Raw genomic sequence first — 18,583 nt, forward strand, 5'->3', positions numbered from 1 at the left:
CTACATTAATCCAGTGTTATGCACTTTAACATGGAGGAACGTTGCTAGAGTATTTCCTACTTAGTTGTAGTACATTCCAGAGGAAACTATTGTTCCTTACATTGCATTCATATGACAGCTGCTGTGCTGAAATGATTTATCAGAAACAGTTTTGAAAATCTGTTAATAATTTGGTCATTTTTGATAATATTTTCTCCTCAAATGTGAAAAAATGCTGCTTTTCTCAGTGTTATATTACTGTAGAACATTTTAGTGTTTGTTTTTGTGCACTGGTTGGACAAAAAAAGCAATTAACAGATGTCACCCCTGAGCTCTGGGAGCTGTAATGACCATTTGAAACAATTTAAATGCAAACAGCCCAAATGATTAATCAAAACAGTAAAAATGCTAATAAGCGCTTATCATTAGTTGCAGCTGTGTTTTTTGCTGACTCGGATTTTCACACACAAACACAATGGGCTTATAAAAATCAGACGCATTGTTATAAATAAAACTCCACTGCAGTTTTTGAAGAAGTTAAACATTAAGATGCTGCACAACAGTAATCCGGAGATGTAACATCAGAGAATCATTAATTTACTTTTGATATTTAAGTGCAATCTGCTGATATTGCTGGACTGCTTGTAATTAAATGTTTGCATTGTGTCACTGTTGTTCTTTATTAAGTAAATACTCTGGACACTTAATTCCACCACTTAACTAATCGGATTAAGAGGGAATTTTCTTAAACAAAACGCAATATTTTTTTTTTGGTTTGTTTTTCTCCTTGAAGAACACAAAGGAAGGATGTTAAGTTTATGTAATACTATGCAAATATGATCATATTTTATTAATTAATTCGCTGTTTTGTTGTTCATTTTATAGTTTCCTTTTAATCCCCTGAACAATCAGAATTAGCCAGTGATGTCTGCAGACACAACTATCTGCTTGTATCTCGCAGTAAAGCTCATTAAAGAGTCTCCACACTAACAGCTGAGGTATCCAATGGTTGTGTGGAATCCACTGGTCCTCCAATAGAAACCCAGTTTGAGCTGCTGCTGTGTTCTCATTGGTGGAGAGTGTTTTTTTTTTTTTTTCTTTCTGGCTCCTCGGTGCTGGTGTCTTTCCTCTGGTCAAGGTTGCGTTTGCAGTTCCTCCAGCAGCAGCAGCAGCAGCAACAGCAGGACGCGTCAGGAAGCTCCTTTTACGCATAAACAGAGAGCAGCCCGATTAGCTCTGCTGTAACTTCTCCACGGAGGAATCTCTCACCTCGCAGCAGCAGCCATGGATGAAATGGAGGAAGAGTTAAAATGCCCCGTGTGCGGCTCCTTCTACCGGGAGCCCATCATCCTGCCGTGCTCCCACAACATTTGCTTGGCTTGTGCTCGGAATATTCTCGTGCAGACTCCCGACGCCGAGTCCCCGCAGAGCAGCCGAGCCTCCGGATCCGGCGTGTCCGACTATGACTACCTGGATTTGGATAAAATGAGTTTGTACAGCGAGGCGGACAGTGGCTACGGGTCCTATGGAGGTTTCGTGAGCGCTCCGACCACCCCTTGCCAAAAATCGCCAAACGGCGTCCGGGTTTTCCCCCCGACTGTCCCTCAGCCTCCAGCCCCGCAGCAGCACCTCCTCCCGCAGCCCGGTTCCTTACCTCCGATCCCGCGCAACTCCTGCATCACCTGCCCGCAGTGCCACCGCAGCCTGATCCTGGACGACCGGGGGCTCCGCGGCTTCCCCAAGAACCGGGTGCTGGAGGGGGTGGTGGACCGGTACCAGCAGAGCAAAGCGGCCGCGCTCAAGTGTCAGCTGTGCGAGAAGAGCCCGAAGGAGGCCACGGTCATGTGCGAGCAGTGCGACGTCTTCTACTGCGACCCGTGCCGCCTGCGCTGCCACCCTCCCCGCGGTCCCCTCGCCAAGCATCGCCTGGTGCCGCCGGCGCAGGGGCGGATAAGCCGCCGCACCAGTCCGCGTAAAATCTCCACTTGCACGGAGCACGAACTGGAGAATCTCAGCATGTACTGTGTTCAGTGTAAGATGCCGGTGTGCTATCAGTGTTTGGAGGAAGGAAAACACGGAACACACGAGGTCAAAGCTTTGGGCGCAATGTGGAAACTGCACAAGGTACGTGCGTAAAATATCGCCAAATGCCAAAATGTTTAAATGTTGCGTCGTTTTTCTGTGTGTTTGTGCGTTTCCTCGCTATGATTCGTCATCCTCTGAGCTGAGCAACAAGTCTGCATTGGAAATAATTTGCGCTGTCTTGTCAGTTCTGCTTTAAAGCTGCAGGGACTCTGTCGCTTTGAATTTAAATGAATGCGTAAAAGCGTATATTTCATCCAAATTGGGAACTTGTCTTGTCTTTTGGTGCGCACAACTGTCAGGAAGCAGCTCTATTTGAAATTCAGTTCACGAATGGACAGCCAGCCAGGCCTAGTTTATCAACAGGAACCTGCTTCTATCACATCCCCTCCTCTCCACGTTAAACTGAACAGTGATTCCGGCATAATTTCAGCTCTTGACATTTGTCTCCTGAGATTCCATACAGCGAATTCCTTCGCTCTATATCTGCTCCACTCCCTTCTGTGCTTCGACAGTTTCACAGGCCCCCCTGGAGATCATTAGGCACGGCTAATATTGGAGCTCTGCTTTAATAGGAGGCAGCAGCAGAGCACAGATGCAGGCCGTTGTAGTGTGAAATGCTATTTTGGAAGCTCGGGTTGTTGTGGGCAGGGAGGCAGCGCGCTTCAGAAGGCACAGATTCACCTTTTCAGCGTAGAGGGAGGATGTAGAGCCAGATATAGCCCTTCAGTACTCGCATACACCCACACTCACATGCAGGAGGAGCGATGGTGTCTCCTGGTTTCCATGACAAAACCAAAAAGTAGTTCAATTTTGGTGGACGAGCCACTTTCTTCCACACATATAACCACCATTACCTCCCTGTAGATGAGCTGTCCTCATCACTTACACTCTTATTTATCTCCAAAAAGAGCCATTTATTTGACCCCCATTCCAATCATCTCTGCTAGATGATGGCGAGATAGAGTGTCACCTCACATATGAGGGGCAACTGTAAAATTGATGGAAGAATCAGAGGGGGGCTGAACGTTTCACTCACATCGAATTTCCATCTCGTCAGAAGTTGCCAATCTTTCCTGCTTCATCTTTCCTGGATCGAAAATGGAAAAAGTGAGTATTTTTAGAAAACATTCGGGGGGGATTTTGGTGCCAGTATCCAGCCGGTTGCCCTGTTTTTTGGTCTCCATCACGGCACCTGGTTATTTCTGACCCATCATCTGAAGCTGCTGCCTACAGAGCTGCAACAGATGGCAGAGAGCTGGAGCTGGCAGAGCTGAGGTTGGGCATCTATTGGAGCTTCGGGGTTTTTCCTCACAGTTGTCATCTAGGAAAAAAATTTGAAGCATCTTCATATCCTGAAGATATACCGTAGATTCTTGTCACTCTCTAAAAAATGTCCAGTTTTTGACCAACATTTTGAAACATCTTACTGTTATTTTACAGATACCCCCAGGTTTTCCTGTTAAATTGCAGATAATAAATGACATCCACACCAAAAATCTGTATTTGTACAATTGGTAATTTGTCCATTTGACCATTATGTTCCAGTTTTTCAACAAAAAAAAACTTATTTAAAAGATATCTAATAATGTGATCTCCTTCCAGAGAAAGATTTTAGAATAATTTTAGAATAATTTCAGAAATAATCTCAGCGATATGCCTGAAAATGAATTTTGTGTGACTGTTTATGTCTATAAAAGGAATTAGCCCTGGTTGGAAGTTTTCCTCTTTAATTGCTTGTCAACATTGAATCATGGTCAATTTAATTTGGTGAAAATGTACAAATCAATACTCTTTCATGTCAAAGTGAGGAATGATTTCAACAAAGTAATGTCAACTATCAAAAACGTTACAGTTAAAGTAAGTGACTGCAGAAATATTCACCTCGCTTACGTCTGTGTTTACTAGATGCACTTTTGGCCATAATTACAGTATTTAGCCTGTGTGGATTGGTCTCAATCAGTGTTGCACAAGTAGACACTGTAATTTTACCCCATTCTTCTTTGTTAAACTGCACAGGGACTGTGAGAAAAAAAAGCCCTTTTCAATTCTACCTACAGTTGGATTAAGGTCTGGACTCTGACTCAGCCACTCTAAAACATTCACCTTGTTGTCTTAAACCACTTCTGCGTATCTTTGGCTATTTGCTTCAGGTCACTGTCATAGTGGAAAGAAAATCTTCTCCCAAGTCACAGTTCTTTTGTAGACTGCATCAAGCTGTCATCCAGGATTTTCCTTGACTTTGCTAGATTCATTTTACGCTCTACCTTTACAAACCTACCTGGGCCTGATGCCAAGAAACATGCCACATCATGATGCTGCCACCACCGTGCTTCACAGTGGGGATGGTGTGTTTGTGATGATGTGCAGTGTTTGTTGTCCACCAAACATAGCCTCTAGTCTGATGGCCAAAAGTCAATATTGGGCTCATCAGACCAAAGAACTTTCTTCCAGTTGACTTCAGAGTCTCCCACATGCCTTTTTGGGGAACTCTAGTTGAGATTTGATATGAACTTTTTGCAGCAGTGGTTTTCTCGTTGTCTCCCATAAAGCTTTGACTAGTGAAGAACAGGTAACGGTTGCTGTTTGTACAGTCTCTCCCATCTAAACCACTGAAGCTTGTAACTACTTTAGAGGAGTCATAGGTGTCTTGGTGGCCTCTTTCACCAGTCTGTTTCTTGCACAATCACTTAGTTTTTGAGGACGGCCAGCTCTAGTCAGATTTACACATGTTCTCTGATTCTTTCATTTCTTAATGATGGATTTAACTGTACTCCAAGAGATATACAGTGACTTGGACATTTTCTTGTATCCATCCCCTGACTTGTGCGTTTTCATACCCTTTTCACAGAGTTGTTTGGAGTGTTCTTTAGTCTTCATGGTGTAGCTATATCCAGGAGTACTGATTCACCAGTGACTGGACCTTCCAGATACAGTTGTCTTATACTACAATCACCTGAGACACATTCACTGCATTCAGATGATCTCCATTTTACTAACTGTGCAACTTCTAGCACTGGTGAGCCACTTTAACCCTTTGATACGTAGTGTGGGTCAGGAGATACCCATTTTCCATTGGATTTGGGTCACTTTTGACCCATGTTGTGCATCAAAGGGTTAAAGGTAGTGAGTACTTGTGCAGTTACCTGTTTCACATTTTATATTTTGAATTGATTGACATTAATGTCTTAAAATCTGCTTTCACTTTGTCATGAAAGAGTCCTTCTTGGGTAAATTCTTGTCAAAAAGCCCAATTAAATTGACAAGCTGGGTGCTGGAAACAGGGTTAATGAGATTGAACCAAAACAATGAGCTGAGGGACGCTGCATAATTGTCTGACCCCTTTCACAATAAATGTTTTATACTGAAAGAGTCCAGCTTTAAATGTTCTCTTTGGACACATGCAAAACCATCCAGTGATCAAATCCACATTCTGTTCCTTCAACTCCTCATACAAATGCACATAAACATCATGTTTTCCCCGTCATACTAAAACTGATCAAAGCTTTTGGCTATTTGATCTGAGCGCTTTTTATTTTGACTGGGCTGCTGCATTTTTCATGGCTGCTGTCTAATATTGATGCAGAAAGTGCTGCACTAAGACGCTTTATCTGGAATCCACACCTGCAGCATTTACACTGTAGAGCTGAACATTTAGTGCTGCACTTGTCTATCATTTAATAAGATCTCTTCAGGATTCCTCTTCAAGGTTTTTTCTTAATCTGCACCATCATCATTGTTGTCTCAGTCAGGACAAATTGTGCACTCTCTCTATCTCTGTAACATTTCTCTCTTTGTGGGGGAAAAGACTTGGCGCCATGGCAACCAAATCCCTCTTGATGTTGTGCAGAGCGGCAGAAGTCTCTAAGATACTGGACCCCACGAGGAATCCTTCCCAGATGCTTTACAGCCTCCTTCTCTGTACTAAAATGAATGTTGCTTCAGATCTGTTGATTCATGCTCATGTGTTCGACTTCTCCTCTGGTCTCGCAGGGAGTAAAAACCGCTGTGATTTATCTGTAAGCTCCTCTTTTAGGACCACGTGACCGTGTCCGAACCATGATGCTAATCGATTTCATGTCCCCGAAGTCAATTTTTGAGCAGAAATGTTCGAGGCTCGCTTGCCTCTTCAGATTTGTGTCGGAAGGTTTTGTGTTGTGACAGGACGTCTGCGTTAATCTCCGCAGATCGCATTAAAACGAGCAAAGAGGTGCAGATACGGTGTTAAATCCTGGTCCTCGCCTCCTCCACGGATGTCACAGGAGGTCAAACGGGACGCCCAACGCAATCCGGGCCACGCTCTGTCGGCTCAGTGTGTTTAGAGGCAATTAAAGGTGATTAATTAGATGGAAGTACAAGAAGATGCGTGGGTGTGCAGAAAATAGGCAGCAGATTGCAGCAGAAAATTAGTTTGGAGCTCTTGCTACATGAGGAAAGATAATGAGGCGAGCTTAACCCACAACCTGCAAACTTCTGTTCATGGAATTGGAATAATGTCCATTGATTTGACCCTTTGAACCCCAAGCAGTTTCTAGTTTTCTGATCCTGTCATATTTTTTATTCACTGCAGAATCATTTTTCTCTGCAATAAAAACTCCTGCAGCTCTATGGAAACAGCACAATATTGACTAGAAGTAGAGAGAACTCAATAATGTCTTTTGTGCAGTATAGCAAAGACACAATGCCTTAAATCATAAAGAAAAATAAAACAAAACTAGAATTTTTTATTGGAATCAACATGAACAACATTTTTCCAAGTGTCCACAGGTGTTACCAACACTGGAAAAAATGGTTGCTCTGTATATACTATAGATATTTCAGTTTTTACAGATATTTCATTATGCTGAATGGATCTTCCAACAACTAGCTTTTGTTTTTTTTTTTTTATGGAATCCTTTAGCGCAAATGCTATATTTTTGCAAATTTGATGACTTTAAATGATTTTAAACTTGGATCTGGTCACATTTCTTGATCCATGGTTAGTTCAAAGATGTTAGAAAGCTGAAAATCCAACAATTCTCAAGTTTTTACAGTTTCAGTTTAATAAATAGAGTCATTTTGGCCTTTTACATCCTCCACAAGCAGTTTTTCAAACTACGATCAAGCGGTGGAAAGATATTTCACCATGCTGGATGTATCTTCCAGCTCCTCTGTATACTGTTTTATTGCCATACCATCTTTATTTTATTACTCAAGTATGTTTTATTTTGCTCTCAGTTTCTTTAATTTGTTTCCATACTTGTCTCATACCTTCTTTTAGTTAACACAGCCTGCAATTCAGCTGAAGAATTCCCAGAATTCTTGTCAAAAGACTGTTTGTTGGAGCTGAGTCATTAATGGCTTCACGGCTGCAATAAGGAATGTGGAAGTTTTCGTATTTACAGAATACTTTTAATGCAAACATTTTATTTTTTGTGATTTTTAAAGAAAAATGTTTTAGAAAAAAGGAGAATAAAGTGATTTTGGTGGATGCTATGATCTTCAGTTAGATAAATGGAAGTACACGAGTAGTTCAAGGACCATTGGAAAGTTGAAAAACCGATTCAGCTCTGATAAATGGTTTAATTTTGGTAATTAAAAGAAAAAATATAACATGTATTTCAAACCTAGCTGTAGGTTTTGGGATTCAGAGGAATATTAATCTTCCAGTGTGTGCATCTGCTCCCTTTTAATGTCACCATATGTTTGATCTAAAGCTCCTCTTCAGGAAAAACCTGATAGAACCCGACACAAAGTTAACCCAGATGTCTGCTCTGCATGCTCTCAGACAAGAAACCCCCAAAAAGCAGGCTAATGAGGACCGACGGAGCAGGTGCTGGTACGAATATTAAAAATCCCTCCTCGGTTTTGATGCTGATGTTGTTAGCAGCTATAGATTCACTGCTGGATGAGCTACCTGCAGCCTCTGTGAACTCAGCAGGAGTGAAGGGAAATCCTGGATAAGTCAGACAGCGGCGGCGGGATCCCCGTCACCGTCTCCCGCTTTAACCTCCGTCTGCTGGTAGTAATGAGTCTCGCTGTCAGTCTGGATCCACCGAATCCACAGTCGGTCCCGATGTTAGCTGCTCAACACGAAGAGGAAACTCAAGATATATGAACTCAATCAGTGATCAGAAAGAATGTGCGACTTTTGATTCAAAATGCAGTGAGTTATTAGCCAGAAGGATGACTGCTGAGTCTGCTGCATATGTCGTTTGAATTGGAACCCAAAACGTGTTGATAATTAAGTTGATATGTCCAGTAAAACCTTTTCTTTTTGTTTTCATGAGCTTTCCCTTTAAAAATCTTGCCTTCTATATCTACATTCAGCACAAAGGAGTGGGCGATTCTTTACATTTCATCATGTATAGTTAAAATTCATTAAATATTCATCAGTATTGGACTGTTTTTAACTATTAATGACTTTTTCACCATTAGCCATTTGATGTATTTGAGTTATTCCTCTATATATCATTATTTTAGTTGTTAATGATGTAGAATTAAGGTCCATGTGGTTGGATGATGTTGAGTTTTCTTGTGGCCCAATGAATCTTTGGACACATAATCCACAGATAGTTGCTCTTTTTCTGTTGTTTTTAGGACTTGAGTAGCCACTAAATGTGTGTTTGCTGCCCCCAGAGGTCTACATTTGACAAAAGTCACAGTTTGACTTGTATCGCTGCTTTTGAGTTGCAATTGCATCATTTGCTTCACCAATCATATCGTCACTACCAAATTCTTTAACTTTCTCTTTTCAGGTTGTCAGGAAAAAGACTATAACATGTCGAGGTCATTATGCGTTGAGGGGTTTTTAGAATCACTGGCAACAATACAGTCAACCAGGACTGAAATCTTAAAGGTCCCACGTGGTGAAAATCCATTTTTATTGTGTTTTTTGGTTGTTTTAATCTCGGAGATGCCAAATAAAAGCTGTGAAGAAGTGCAGACGTTTACTTCTGCCATTCCTCAAAGTCCCACCACAACTAATTAGCCCATGTGACTCCTAACCAACCAGCCAGCAGCTGATTGGTTTTCAGAGCGAAACAGTCCCTTTAGAAACAGCTTAAAACCAGTAATTGTACAATCAGGGTGAAATGAACCATCTTTGCAGTATTTTGAGCTGAAAAACACATTGTGAGACTTTAATGAATTTGTTGAAAAGAGGCAAAATATGTGATTTTTAAGGATCAAACCTTGAAAACATGATATTCGCAACAGAACTGGGGTGTTGAGGGAATCCAGAATGCAGCTGAATATAACATTTTTAACATTATTTATTCATTACTCGACCAACGAATGCGATCTGCGTATGTTTATCTCTTAGTCTGTCTGTGTGCAACATTACTCAGAAACGGAGTAACGGATTTGGATGAAATTTTCAGGGAAGGTCAGAAAGGATACAAGGACCAACTGATTAGATTTTGGCAGTGATGCAGCTTATAGTCTGGATCCATGGATATGTTAAAGATTTCTGTATCATTGTGAGATAGCAGCACGACCTCACTGTAACTATGACAAGTGAACGCTATGTCAGTTGCCTGCTGACGATCATATGATTGCGATCCTGCTACAAATCCATTGCTGTGGACTTATCAGGACTTATCTGTCACAAATCATACAAGGACTGAGCAGCCTAAGTGGAGTAATGCACTCTCTGAGTGTTTTTCTTGTTTATTTATGCACTGTTGCCAAGATAACTGAGGCAACTAAGATGATATCGCAGTTCGCTTTTCACATCAAACAGGACTGAAATCTTAAAGATCTCGACTAAGGTAAATGTTGTACATGGGTGGATGATATTTACTTTGATATGAGACCAGTTTAGGATTCTGAACTGTGGATATATTGATCAGTCCAACTTTGAGCCAAACCAAACAAGATTCTGATGATTTATTTATGGGAAAATGTGCAACTGTGTTTTGGCAAAACTTGGTTGTCAGTTTGAGAAGTTCTTGTTTTTTGGAAAACATCATAAAACCAGTATCATCATGTCTGCATCGTGTAAATATCAAGCCCTTAATCTCCTCCATTGTTAATATCGGATCAATAGCAGCCTGTAGTGTTGAAACCGTGAACTAAATCTTTAAGTCGATGCTGTATGTGATTCTGAGCAGATAAAAGACGTTGCTGCTGGATTGTTGGAGATGTGAGAGTCACTGATGCGACGAGACAAAGTCAGGATTGAGGTCTGCGGAGAATGAATTTCCACAGTGGGCGTTTAGGTTGACGCTGCTCCATTACAGGCGACGATATTTACCCCCGGAGCTGCCATGTAAACAGATTAGCTGTGTAAATGTTAATGAAAGAGGGAGATGAAGAGCAGGAAAATGACCCTGAACGCCCCGAGAGAAGAAGTAAAAGAGCAGAGACAGAAGACACAGCGTCTGCACTGGAGGTGTTTCTGCTTTGACATATTTTCATGTAACGTCTCAGGACAGAAACAGACCGACTGAATGTTTCAGCTTCCTCCAGGCGACGAGCTATAGAGGAATAAATGCCCCAAAAATCCACTGTTCCAGCTCTCCTTTGGGGCCCAAAAGAAAAGAAGTTTTTTTTTCTTTTCTGTACATAAATGAGTCACGACCAAATCAAGTAGTGAAATGTTTAAAACGGCATAATTTATCATGCGCAGCTGTGTCTGGCTCAGCTGGTTAAACGAGGACAGCAGCCGGTTTAAACAGAACCTGAAGTCTGGAAGCAGAGTTTCAGACTGATTATGAAGCAACGTGATGCTGTTTAGGCACTAATTTAAATATAGATGCATGTTCCTGTTTTCAGAAAGAAAATAAAGATTCATTTACTTAATTTAGAGAGCAATAATCCAACTAATCAGTGACATCTGGGAGCTCAATGTATAGATTTTGATAAAGCTAAAGCAATAACGATTTATTTAAAATAACTTTTACAACCTTTACATGTTATTAGAGCTGCAATGATCAATTGATTTATTGATTAGATGCCATCTACACTTAACAAAAGAGAATTGTTCGACCAACTTATATGAATTCTTTCACGCAGTTGGATTAAGTTTATCCAAATTAAGTTAACAAGTAAAATTAATGCCACTGGTTTAAGTTAAATGCACTTAACTCATTTGATGCCTCTCAAATAAGCATCGCTACAACTTCATTTTGAGGAACGTCAACTTGAAGTCTCCAAGTTTTGCACTTTAAATTCAATTGTAAAACTTGATTTTATCATTAGAGTTACTGTTATTTGCTTCTCTTTACTCTGTAATCTTAGTGAAAGAAAATGGTGGTTAAGTTCCAGCAGGAAAATGTGAATAAATGTGGAAGTTAGACGCACAGTGCTTCTTTCAGGACAACTAGAATCCCAGTTTAAAGGTACAAATTATGATTTTATGTAGATAAAATCCAGAAAAGTAAATCACGTTCTCCAAACCAGAAAACTAGATGAGATTTGTTTCTAAAAAGCACTTCAACTGCAGCTCAGACACTTTTTCCAGTCTATTACATTAACTGGTAACTATTTTGACAAAGGGTAAATCCATTTAAGGAGCTTCACAATAAAAAAATAAACAGTTTAAATTGAATATCTTTTGGTTGGATGATCAGCTGATCAGAATTTGTCACCATTTTCAGACCAAAACAACTAATTGATTAATAATGAAAGCAGCCATTAGTTGCAACCCTAAATATTGTTGACTTCTCTGACTTAACAAATACATCATAAGAAATAACAGCCTTGTCTTTAACTAACTAGATGCAAAGTTTCCATTGAATATAACACACAAGGAGGCTTATATTAACCAGAGCAACTCATATGTAGAACAAAAGTGACTTAGCGTTGAGTAACTGGGACTGTGACTGATCTTAGTGGGTCTGGGATTAAGATTAAACCAAGAAACCTTTTTTTTCTCACATTCATGATCTTAAAGTCAGCACAAATTCACCACAATAACAGTAAAACTCCTGTTTGTGATGAGCTCACAGGTGTGTATATAAAGTGGACGTGAGAAAGCGACTGTCTGTACCAGAACCTGCAGTAATCAGTGGTTGGACTAAATATTTAGTTCTCATATTTGCAAAATGCAAGAATAAACTATTTTTTGTTATCAGGTGACAGTTTGTCATTGACAATCATGTAGCTTTTGACTAATTTATAGTTTTATCTGCTTTTTCCAACACAAAGTGTCATCAAAAGGTGAAACAGAGAAACTAAAAGTAAGTCAAATCACTAATAAGAAGCAAAAAAGCAGCAGGGAAGCGAAAATGCAAATGTGAAAGGCAATTGCCCTTTTAAATTCCTGATTAAAAAAATCTCCATTATTTATTCATCAATTCCAAGATATAAATGATGGACTTTTTTATGTTCATTCAAATCAAATCTATTTTTAATTTAAACTATGTATTGATGGATTCTTTTGTAAATTCCTTTCATAACTCTTCTTTGTATCATTATGTTGCTGATTACGATGTCAAATAATGAACTATTTTGTATTTTAGCCTGAATTAGGTAATCAATTAAGCACGAAAATAAATTCTTATACTATTAACCATAATATTGTCCACTTTATCCTTTAATTTCTTTGACACAGTGTTGCTTTCAGAGCTAGTTGTGGATTCATTCGGCCCAGTATTGTATGTAGAGACCACATTCTCTCTGTTTCTTTGCTTTGTGCATTAAAACAGCTCAGAAAGTTTATTTCCCTCCGGCTCAGGCTGTTCCTCAGTTTCCATTAGATTCTGTCTCCAGGTTGGCCTCTGAACAGGTGAAATAAGGTCAGAATTTGCCTTTAATATTGCATGAGATGTGAAATAAGCAGCACGTCTTTCTTCTCCTACAGTTAATCTCCATATTCATTTAATTAATGGCTGGAGCTACTTAACTCTGAAGCTCCACAGTCCGTCTGTAAAGGTCTTTTTATTTATTTTCCCTGAGTGGACTCTTTTCTGGACTGCATAAAACTGCATTTTATCGACCGTGGTGTTATTTTCTTGTTAGTACGAGACCACTTACAGCTTTGTCCTTATTAGAACAATGTTCAGAGTAGTAAATTAAACCTGTTGGCCGAGAGTCTGGCTTGGAGTTGTTTTGCTAACAGTTCTTGTGTTGCACAAGAGGTTTTCTCAGTTTAATGGATTTGTATTCTGTTTGCCTGTGGAAAAAAAAGCTGACAAAGAAACAAAAACAACCTTTTTACTTTTATTTTGAAAGGGTTTTAACTCTGAAACCCAAGCAGTCTCTTCTTTTGAGATTTTTGCTCGCTTTTAGCTAATTTTTCACAGTATATGCAATAAAAAGTCTTTTATGCAAATGGTACAGCCATGGCTAGAAGTAGAAAAAAACAAAACAAAATGTTATCATGCCATAAATCATAAAAAACAAGAAATTCTTGTATATTTATTCTACAGAAAAGCCTGAATCAATATGTACAGTGCCTACAGGTGTTACCAATACTGGAAATAAATTAAACTCCACATTTTATAGATATTTCTGATTTAAACTTCTTGCTTCCGTACATGTACTTACACTGCCTGCAGTTCAGTCGAATAGTTCCTGAATTTCTGTCACATGACTGTTGCTCACAGCTAATTTCTTAACATCTTCATTGTTGCCCCCCAAAATACAGAATTTTGTGTTTTTTACAGAATAATTTTATTGCAAATAGTTTATTTTTGGCAGAATTTAATCAAATGTCATGATCTTAAGCTTTGATTTAGTCACGTTTCCAGGTCCATGATTAGTTGAAAGACTGTCAAAAGTTGGAAATCCAATAATTTATTCTATTTTTACAGTTTCTGACTCTGACAAATGGTGTAATTTTTGCAAAGATAAGAGGCCTTTCAGACTTGCTGGTGGGTTTTAGGGACGTTGCCAGCAGAGAGACGACACAAATATTACGTTGTCATTCCACCAAGATGCCTCAGAAACGTCCTTTTTTATTAAACAGATGCTGCTTTTATCAACAAATGTGTGAAAGCAGAGAGCTCAACCTCTCCTAAACACACAGTCAGTGTCTGTCTGCTCTCAGTAGGTTCTTCCTGATCAGGTATTTTCCGTTTTAAAAAAAATTAGACCACCAGGTCTCGATTATCTAAAGTAGACGTCGTCCTCGCTGGTAAGAATAGATCATTTCTGCCCCATTTCCTGCTGTTCTGTCCCAGGTGTCCCATCGAATAAAGACTCTCACAAGATGAAACTGTTCAAAAACCCTCATTATTAATATAATTACTAGCGTTCTATCATCTTTTTTGATTTTTTATGTGTGTGTTTGGATAGTTAACGGCTGGTGGTGCATTATTGATGGCGGCAGATATGAGCGATGAATAATGCAGCAGCCACTTAGGTTCTAGCTGTGGAAGACGGTTTCATGTGGGATCCTGTTAAACATGGAGGAGAACCACAATCTGGCCGAGTCCTCCGACGTGTAAGAGCTTAATTTTTTAACAACGCCGAGGTTCCCGGGACGGTAAATATCATGAAGTCGCCCGCTTAATATTTCACGCTGCATCTCCGAGGACGGCGTGTAAACAAGCTTTCATGTCGGATTCTGCAGAGAAAGACACGATCGGCAATCAAGCTGTGAGAAAATGACATTAATTTTCACGTTCTTTCATCTCAGGGATGTCAGGGGGGGTAGAATGTATTTTCTTATTTTTGTTTGTTTGGTGTTTTTGCCTCACTAGAAGTTGACCTTAGGTTTGTTTTCATCGCCTTAACCGAATGACTGCGTGCTGCGTTCAGGATTTACAGGCCTAAAGAGGCTGTTTAAGGAACATAGAGAACGTTCTTCACCCTGAAGTGGGACGCTTAAATTCTCTCTGAGAGGTGAGGCGGCTTTTTGAAAGTAGGTTATGGGAGCTTAAAAGCTATCTGTGCCATGGAAGTGATGGAACATTTTGTATGTGTGTTTTTTAATTAGCTCAAAGAGGAGCGCTTTTACTTTTTCTGCTTCTTTGGCTTTAAGAGCTTAGCGCTGACATTATACCTACCTCCTCCTGTCCTTGCACTTCCCACTTCCTTGTGGCGGCTTTAATCCAAATTGGCTCTGACGCCTCTCTGACATCCGCGCTTTCCTCTGACAGATTGGCTAGTTTGCTCGGCCGCCGGGAGGAAACGAAACGTGCGGAATAACCCCGGAGCTGCTGGTGAATTATTCATGCCGAGCACGTGTTCCCACTCGGCTTAATTACCGACATGATTAGTGCTCCCAAATTGCGGGGACAACCTACTATCTCAACAAGCCCTCTAAAAGCTCATTCCAAACATTCCAACATCCTCTTCTCCACCCTGACGATGCTTTTCCTTCCACTGTCCCTGAACAAGATGTATTTTATCCCCGGGGCCTGCTTGGAAGTCGCGTTGCATTAATGTAAATGCAGGATTGTTGGTGCTGAAACTTGCAAAAAGCCCTCATCTCTGTCCTCTGAAGATCCAGTATCAGCCGGAACTGTGATCGCAAGAGCATGAATCATGCCGTGCCAGAGAAATCTAGTTCCCTCTGCAAGGGGAAGAAAATGCAAATGCATGAGTGTGATGAGATGTAAATATCATGCATGATAGCTTATCGCTAAATGTTCTCGTCAATCATCGTAGGAGTGATGGAAATCTCATCATGTCGCACAGAACTGATCACTCGCTGGGTTTCTTTTTGCTTCGCCTCTCCAAAATCAACAGCGCAAGAGCAAAAATGCAAGAAATGGATACAACAGTGTTCATTTATGGAATGCAATCTTCAATCTTTCAGCCTCAGCTAGAATGATATGCATATTCAAATACTTCCAGCAAGAGTTACCACGTCGTTTATTTTCCACACTTGGTGGTTATGTTACCAAAAAGCCCATAGATAAATTCTTATAATATTAACCATAATATTATCCACTTTATCCTTTAATTTCTTTGACACAGTGTTGCTTTCAGAGCTAGTTGTGGATTCAATCGGCCCGGTATTGTATGTAGAGACCACATTCTCTCTGTTTCTTTGCTTTGTGCATTAAAACAGCTCAGAAAGTTTATTTCCTTCCGGCTCAGGCTGTTCCACAGTTTCCATTAGATTTCTGTCTCCAGGTTGGCCTCTGAACAGGTGATAAAAGGTCAGAATTTGCCTTTAATATCGCATGAGATGTGAAATAAGCAGCACGTCTTTCTTCTCCTACAGTTAATCTCCATATTCATTTAATTAATTTAATTGGTTATGTTACCAAAAAGCCCACAGATACAGTAACTAAATCATTTCTAAGTTATGTACAATATTTCCTCTTTAAAAGGGTCAAAATTTACCATAATGAACAAACAAGCTCCGAAGTTTAAACATGAAAATGAAATTTAGTGATTTCCAGTGATTTCTAGCTTGATTGCATGAACATGATCATAAAAATATTTGTGAATGCCAGAACCTTCACAAATTTCAGCGTATCACTTGTGTTTATCTGCATGTCTACATCATGGCTCCATATGGAAAAGAATTGCAAGAGAGACCAAATAAACTGACTGTGTGACTTCACAAAAATAAAAAGGATACAACAAGATCAATGACCAAGTAAAAATTTGTTGCAGCAGTAATGAGCAAGAATAGATAAAGCTGTAGTACCACTAGTAAGAGCTGCAGTGGTCATTCTCCTAATATGATGCTATGGACAGTGTACCACGTAGACAATGTAGCTCTAAAGAGGCGCTTCAGACTCAACACAGGGGTGATCAACATAAATCCATCTATGTGATAGCTCAGTGTGAAGGACATAAAATTAGCTTCTATGGTCATCTAAGAAGAACAGAAATTGCCTGTTGCTTAGGATGAAACTGCAAGATGAAACTTTGCTAAAAGATATGAAAAGAACCTTGAAGCACATTTTTTGGTGAAATGAGCCCAAAATAAACCTGTTTGACTCAGATGGAGTCCAGTATGTGTGGTGTGAACCTGGCTAGGACTACCACAGTGAATGCACAGTCCTGACAGTGAAGCACTGAGATGAGAGTGTGATTAAATGGAGCTGCCTGTGTGCAAAATATGTTGGGGAGATGACATTTATAGATGGAACCATGAATGTCTGTGGATATACCAAACTACTGGCTGACAAGATGACTCCCAGTGTGGAGAAATTTGGCAGAAGAGGAATATTCTAGCGTTATAATGATCCAAAGCACAAAATCACACAAAAGTTTCTAAAGAAGAAAAATGTGAAAACTTTGACCAAGTGTAGCCTGACCTAAATTAGACCACCTTTGAGGTTTATCAAAGAGATGGTATGTCGTCATATTTAAAGTTGGATATACAAAGTACTGAAAAGGACTATACTGACATTTATTGCATTGAGGTCCTACTTTGGAGCCTGTATTTTTACTGCAGTGCATCTAAACTGTTACTTTTTCATTTGACATGAGCACAACAACCTACTGTTCAGCTTAGAAGTGATGCAGTCCTGAATCATGTGACATTTAACTGCTATTGCCTGACTCTTGTTGCACAGTGTTGGTGAATCATCAGGCTCCAACTGTTTGACTCAGACGTGCAACTTCATCCTCAGTCTTTTAGCACAGTATCACGTTGCCATCCTGCTCACTTTTCAGCTTGTTCTTGTTTTAAAGTGCGTCAGTTGGAAGCATAAAAAGCTGCAGCAGAACAGTCGGGTCTCGAGCCTCCACTTCTTAAACTCTGAAGTCTTGATGTCGCTCTTTAACCCATTTGTAGCTGAAGTCTGTGGCTCCATATGCCGACCTGCCGGCCTTGGCTCTGTGGTCGTCGCAGAGCAGGAAGTAGCCGTGAGCTGTGCAGAAATAAAGCAGCCTCCTCCTTTCATGGCACGTTTTGACCTGGTTTTTGAGGACAGAGCTCTGCAGGCTCTCAAACAGACGCTGCGGAAAAACGCCTCCAGACAATAAGTGAGTGCTTTTCATTTCATGCGCTCAGTCTCTGAACGCTCGCTGACTGCTAACTGGGCGAGGCGAGGCGAGGCGAGGCGAGGCGAGGCGGGAGCTCCCTCGACTTATCACCGAATCACAGAGGAAAATTTAAGAGCTGAGAGAGAAAGCCAGCTCCAGTTTAGGGCAGATGAAAGGGCAGGTGTGAGTGACCCGGCTGATCTGTAAGGAAAGCAGCAGAGTGTGAGGGAACGTTTTCGACAGGCTGACTGTGACTGACTGGATCTTAAAATGATGGAGGCAGCTTAGTGATCCAGGTAGAGTGGAGCTGATTGATTTCAGAGACCCAGAAGGACTGGCTTAATACACCAGAAGCTGCTTTCTTCTTTTGTTTTTTTTTTTTTTATGAATTTTTTATTTGAAGTTTGATCTGAAGTCATTACGTCTTCCATCACGTAGTCTCTGGGCCTTTGTAGCCTTCATAGTATATAGAGTTACCTTTTATTTTTTGCTTCTAATGCCTGTAGGCACCTCAAAGAAAGTTGCATGTTAATTCCATTTTTTTAGTTCTTGTAAAACAAATAATCAAAGAAATTCAAATTATTTGCAATTTATGGAATTATATCTGTCTGAAAATTTCATCCAAATTCATTAGTCAGTTTTGGAGTAATGTTGCACACAGACTGATGGACAGACGGACAAACGTATGCCGATCATCACA

At 40.2% G+C, this 18,583-nt stretch overlaps 1 protein-coding gene across 2 annotated transcripts in view; it reads left to right on the forward strand.

Moving 5' to 3' along the window:
* Positions 1–1,105: 1,105 nt before the first annotated feature.
* The window catches only part of LOC111584722 (E3 ubiquitin-protein ligase TRIM9), a 63,159-nt gene continuing 45,681 nt past the window's right edge, over positions 1,106–18,583 (forward strand). For both annotated transcript variants that reach the window (XM_023293947.3, XM_023293948.3), the window contains exon 1: positions 1,106–2,103. In XM_023293947.3, coding sequence (XP_023149715.1) covers positions 1,264–2,103 — 840 coding nt within the window. In that variant the 5' untranslated portion in view covers positions 1,106–1,263. The remainder of the gene's footprint in view (positions 2,104–18,583) is intronic.

Source organism: Amphiprion ocellaris, chromosome 20, assembly GCF_022539595.1.
Source record: "Amphiprion ocellaris isolate individual 3 ecotype Okinawa chromosome 20, ASM2253959v1, whole genome shotgun sequence".
NCBI classification, from domain to species: Eukaryota; Metazoa; Chordata; class Actinopteri; family Pomacentridae; genus Amphiprion; species Amphiprion ocellaris.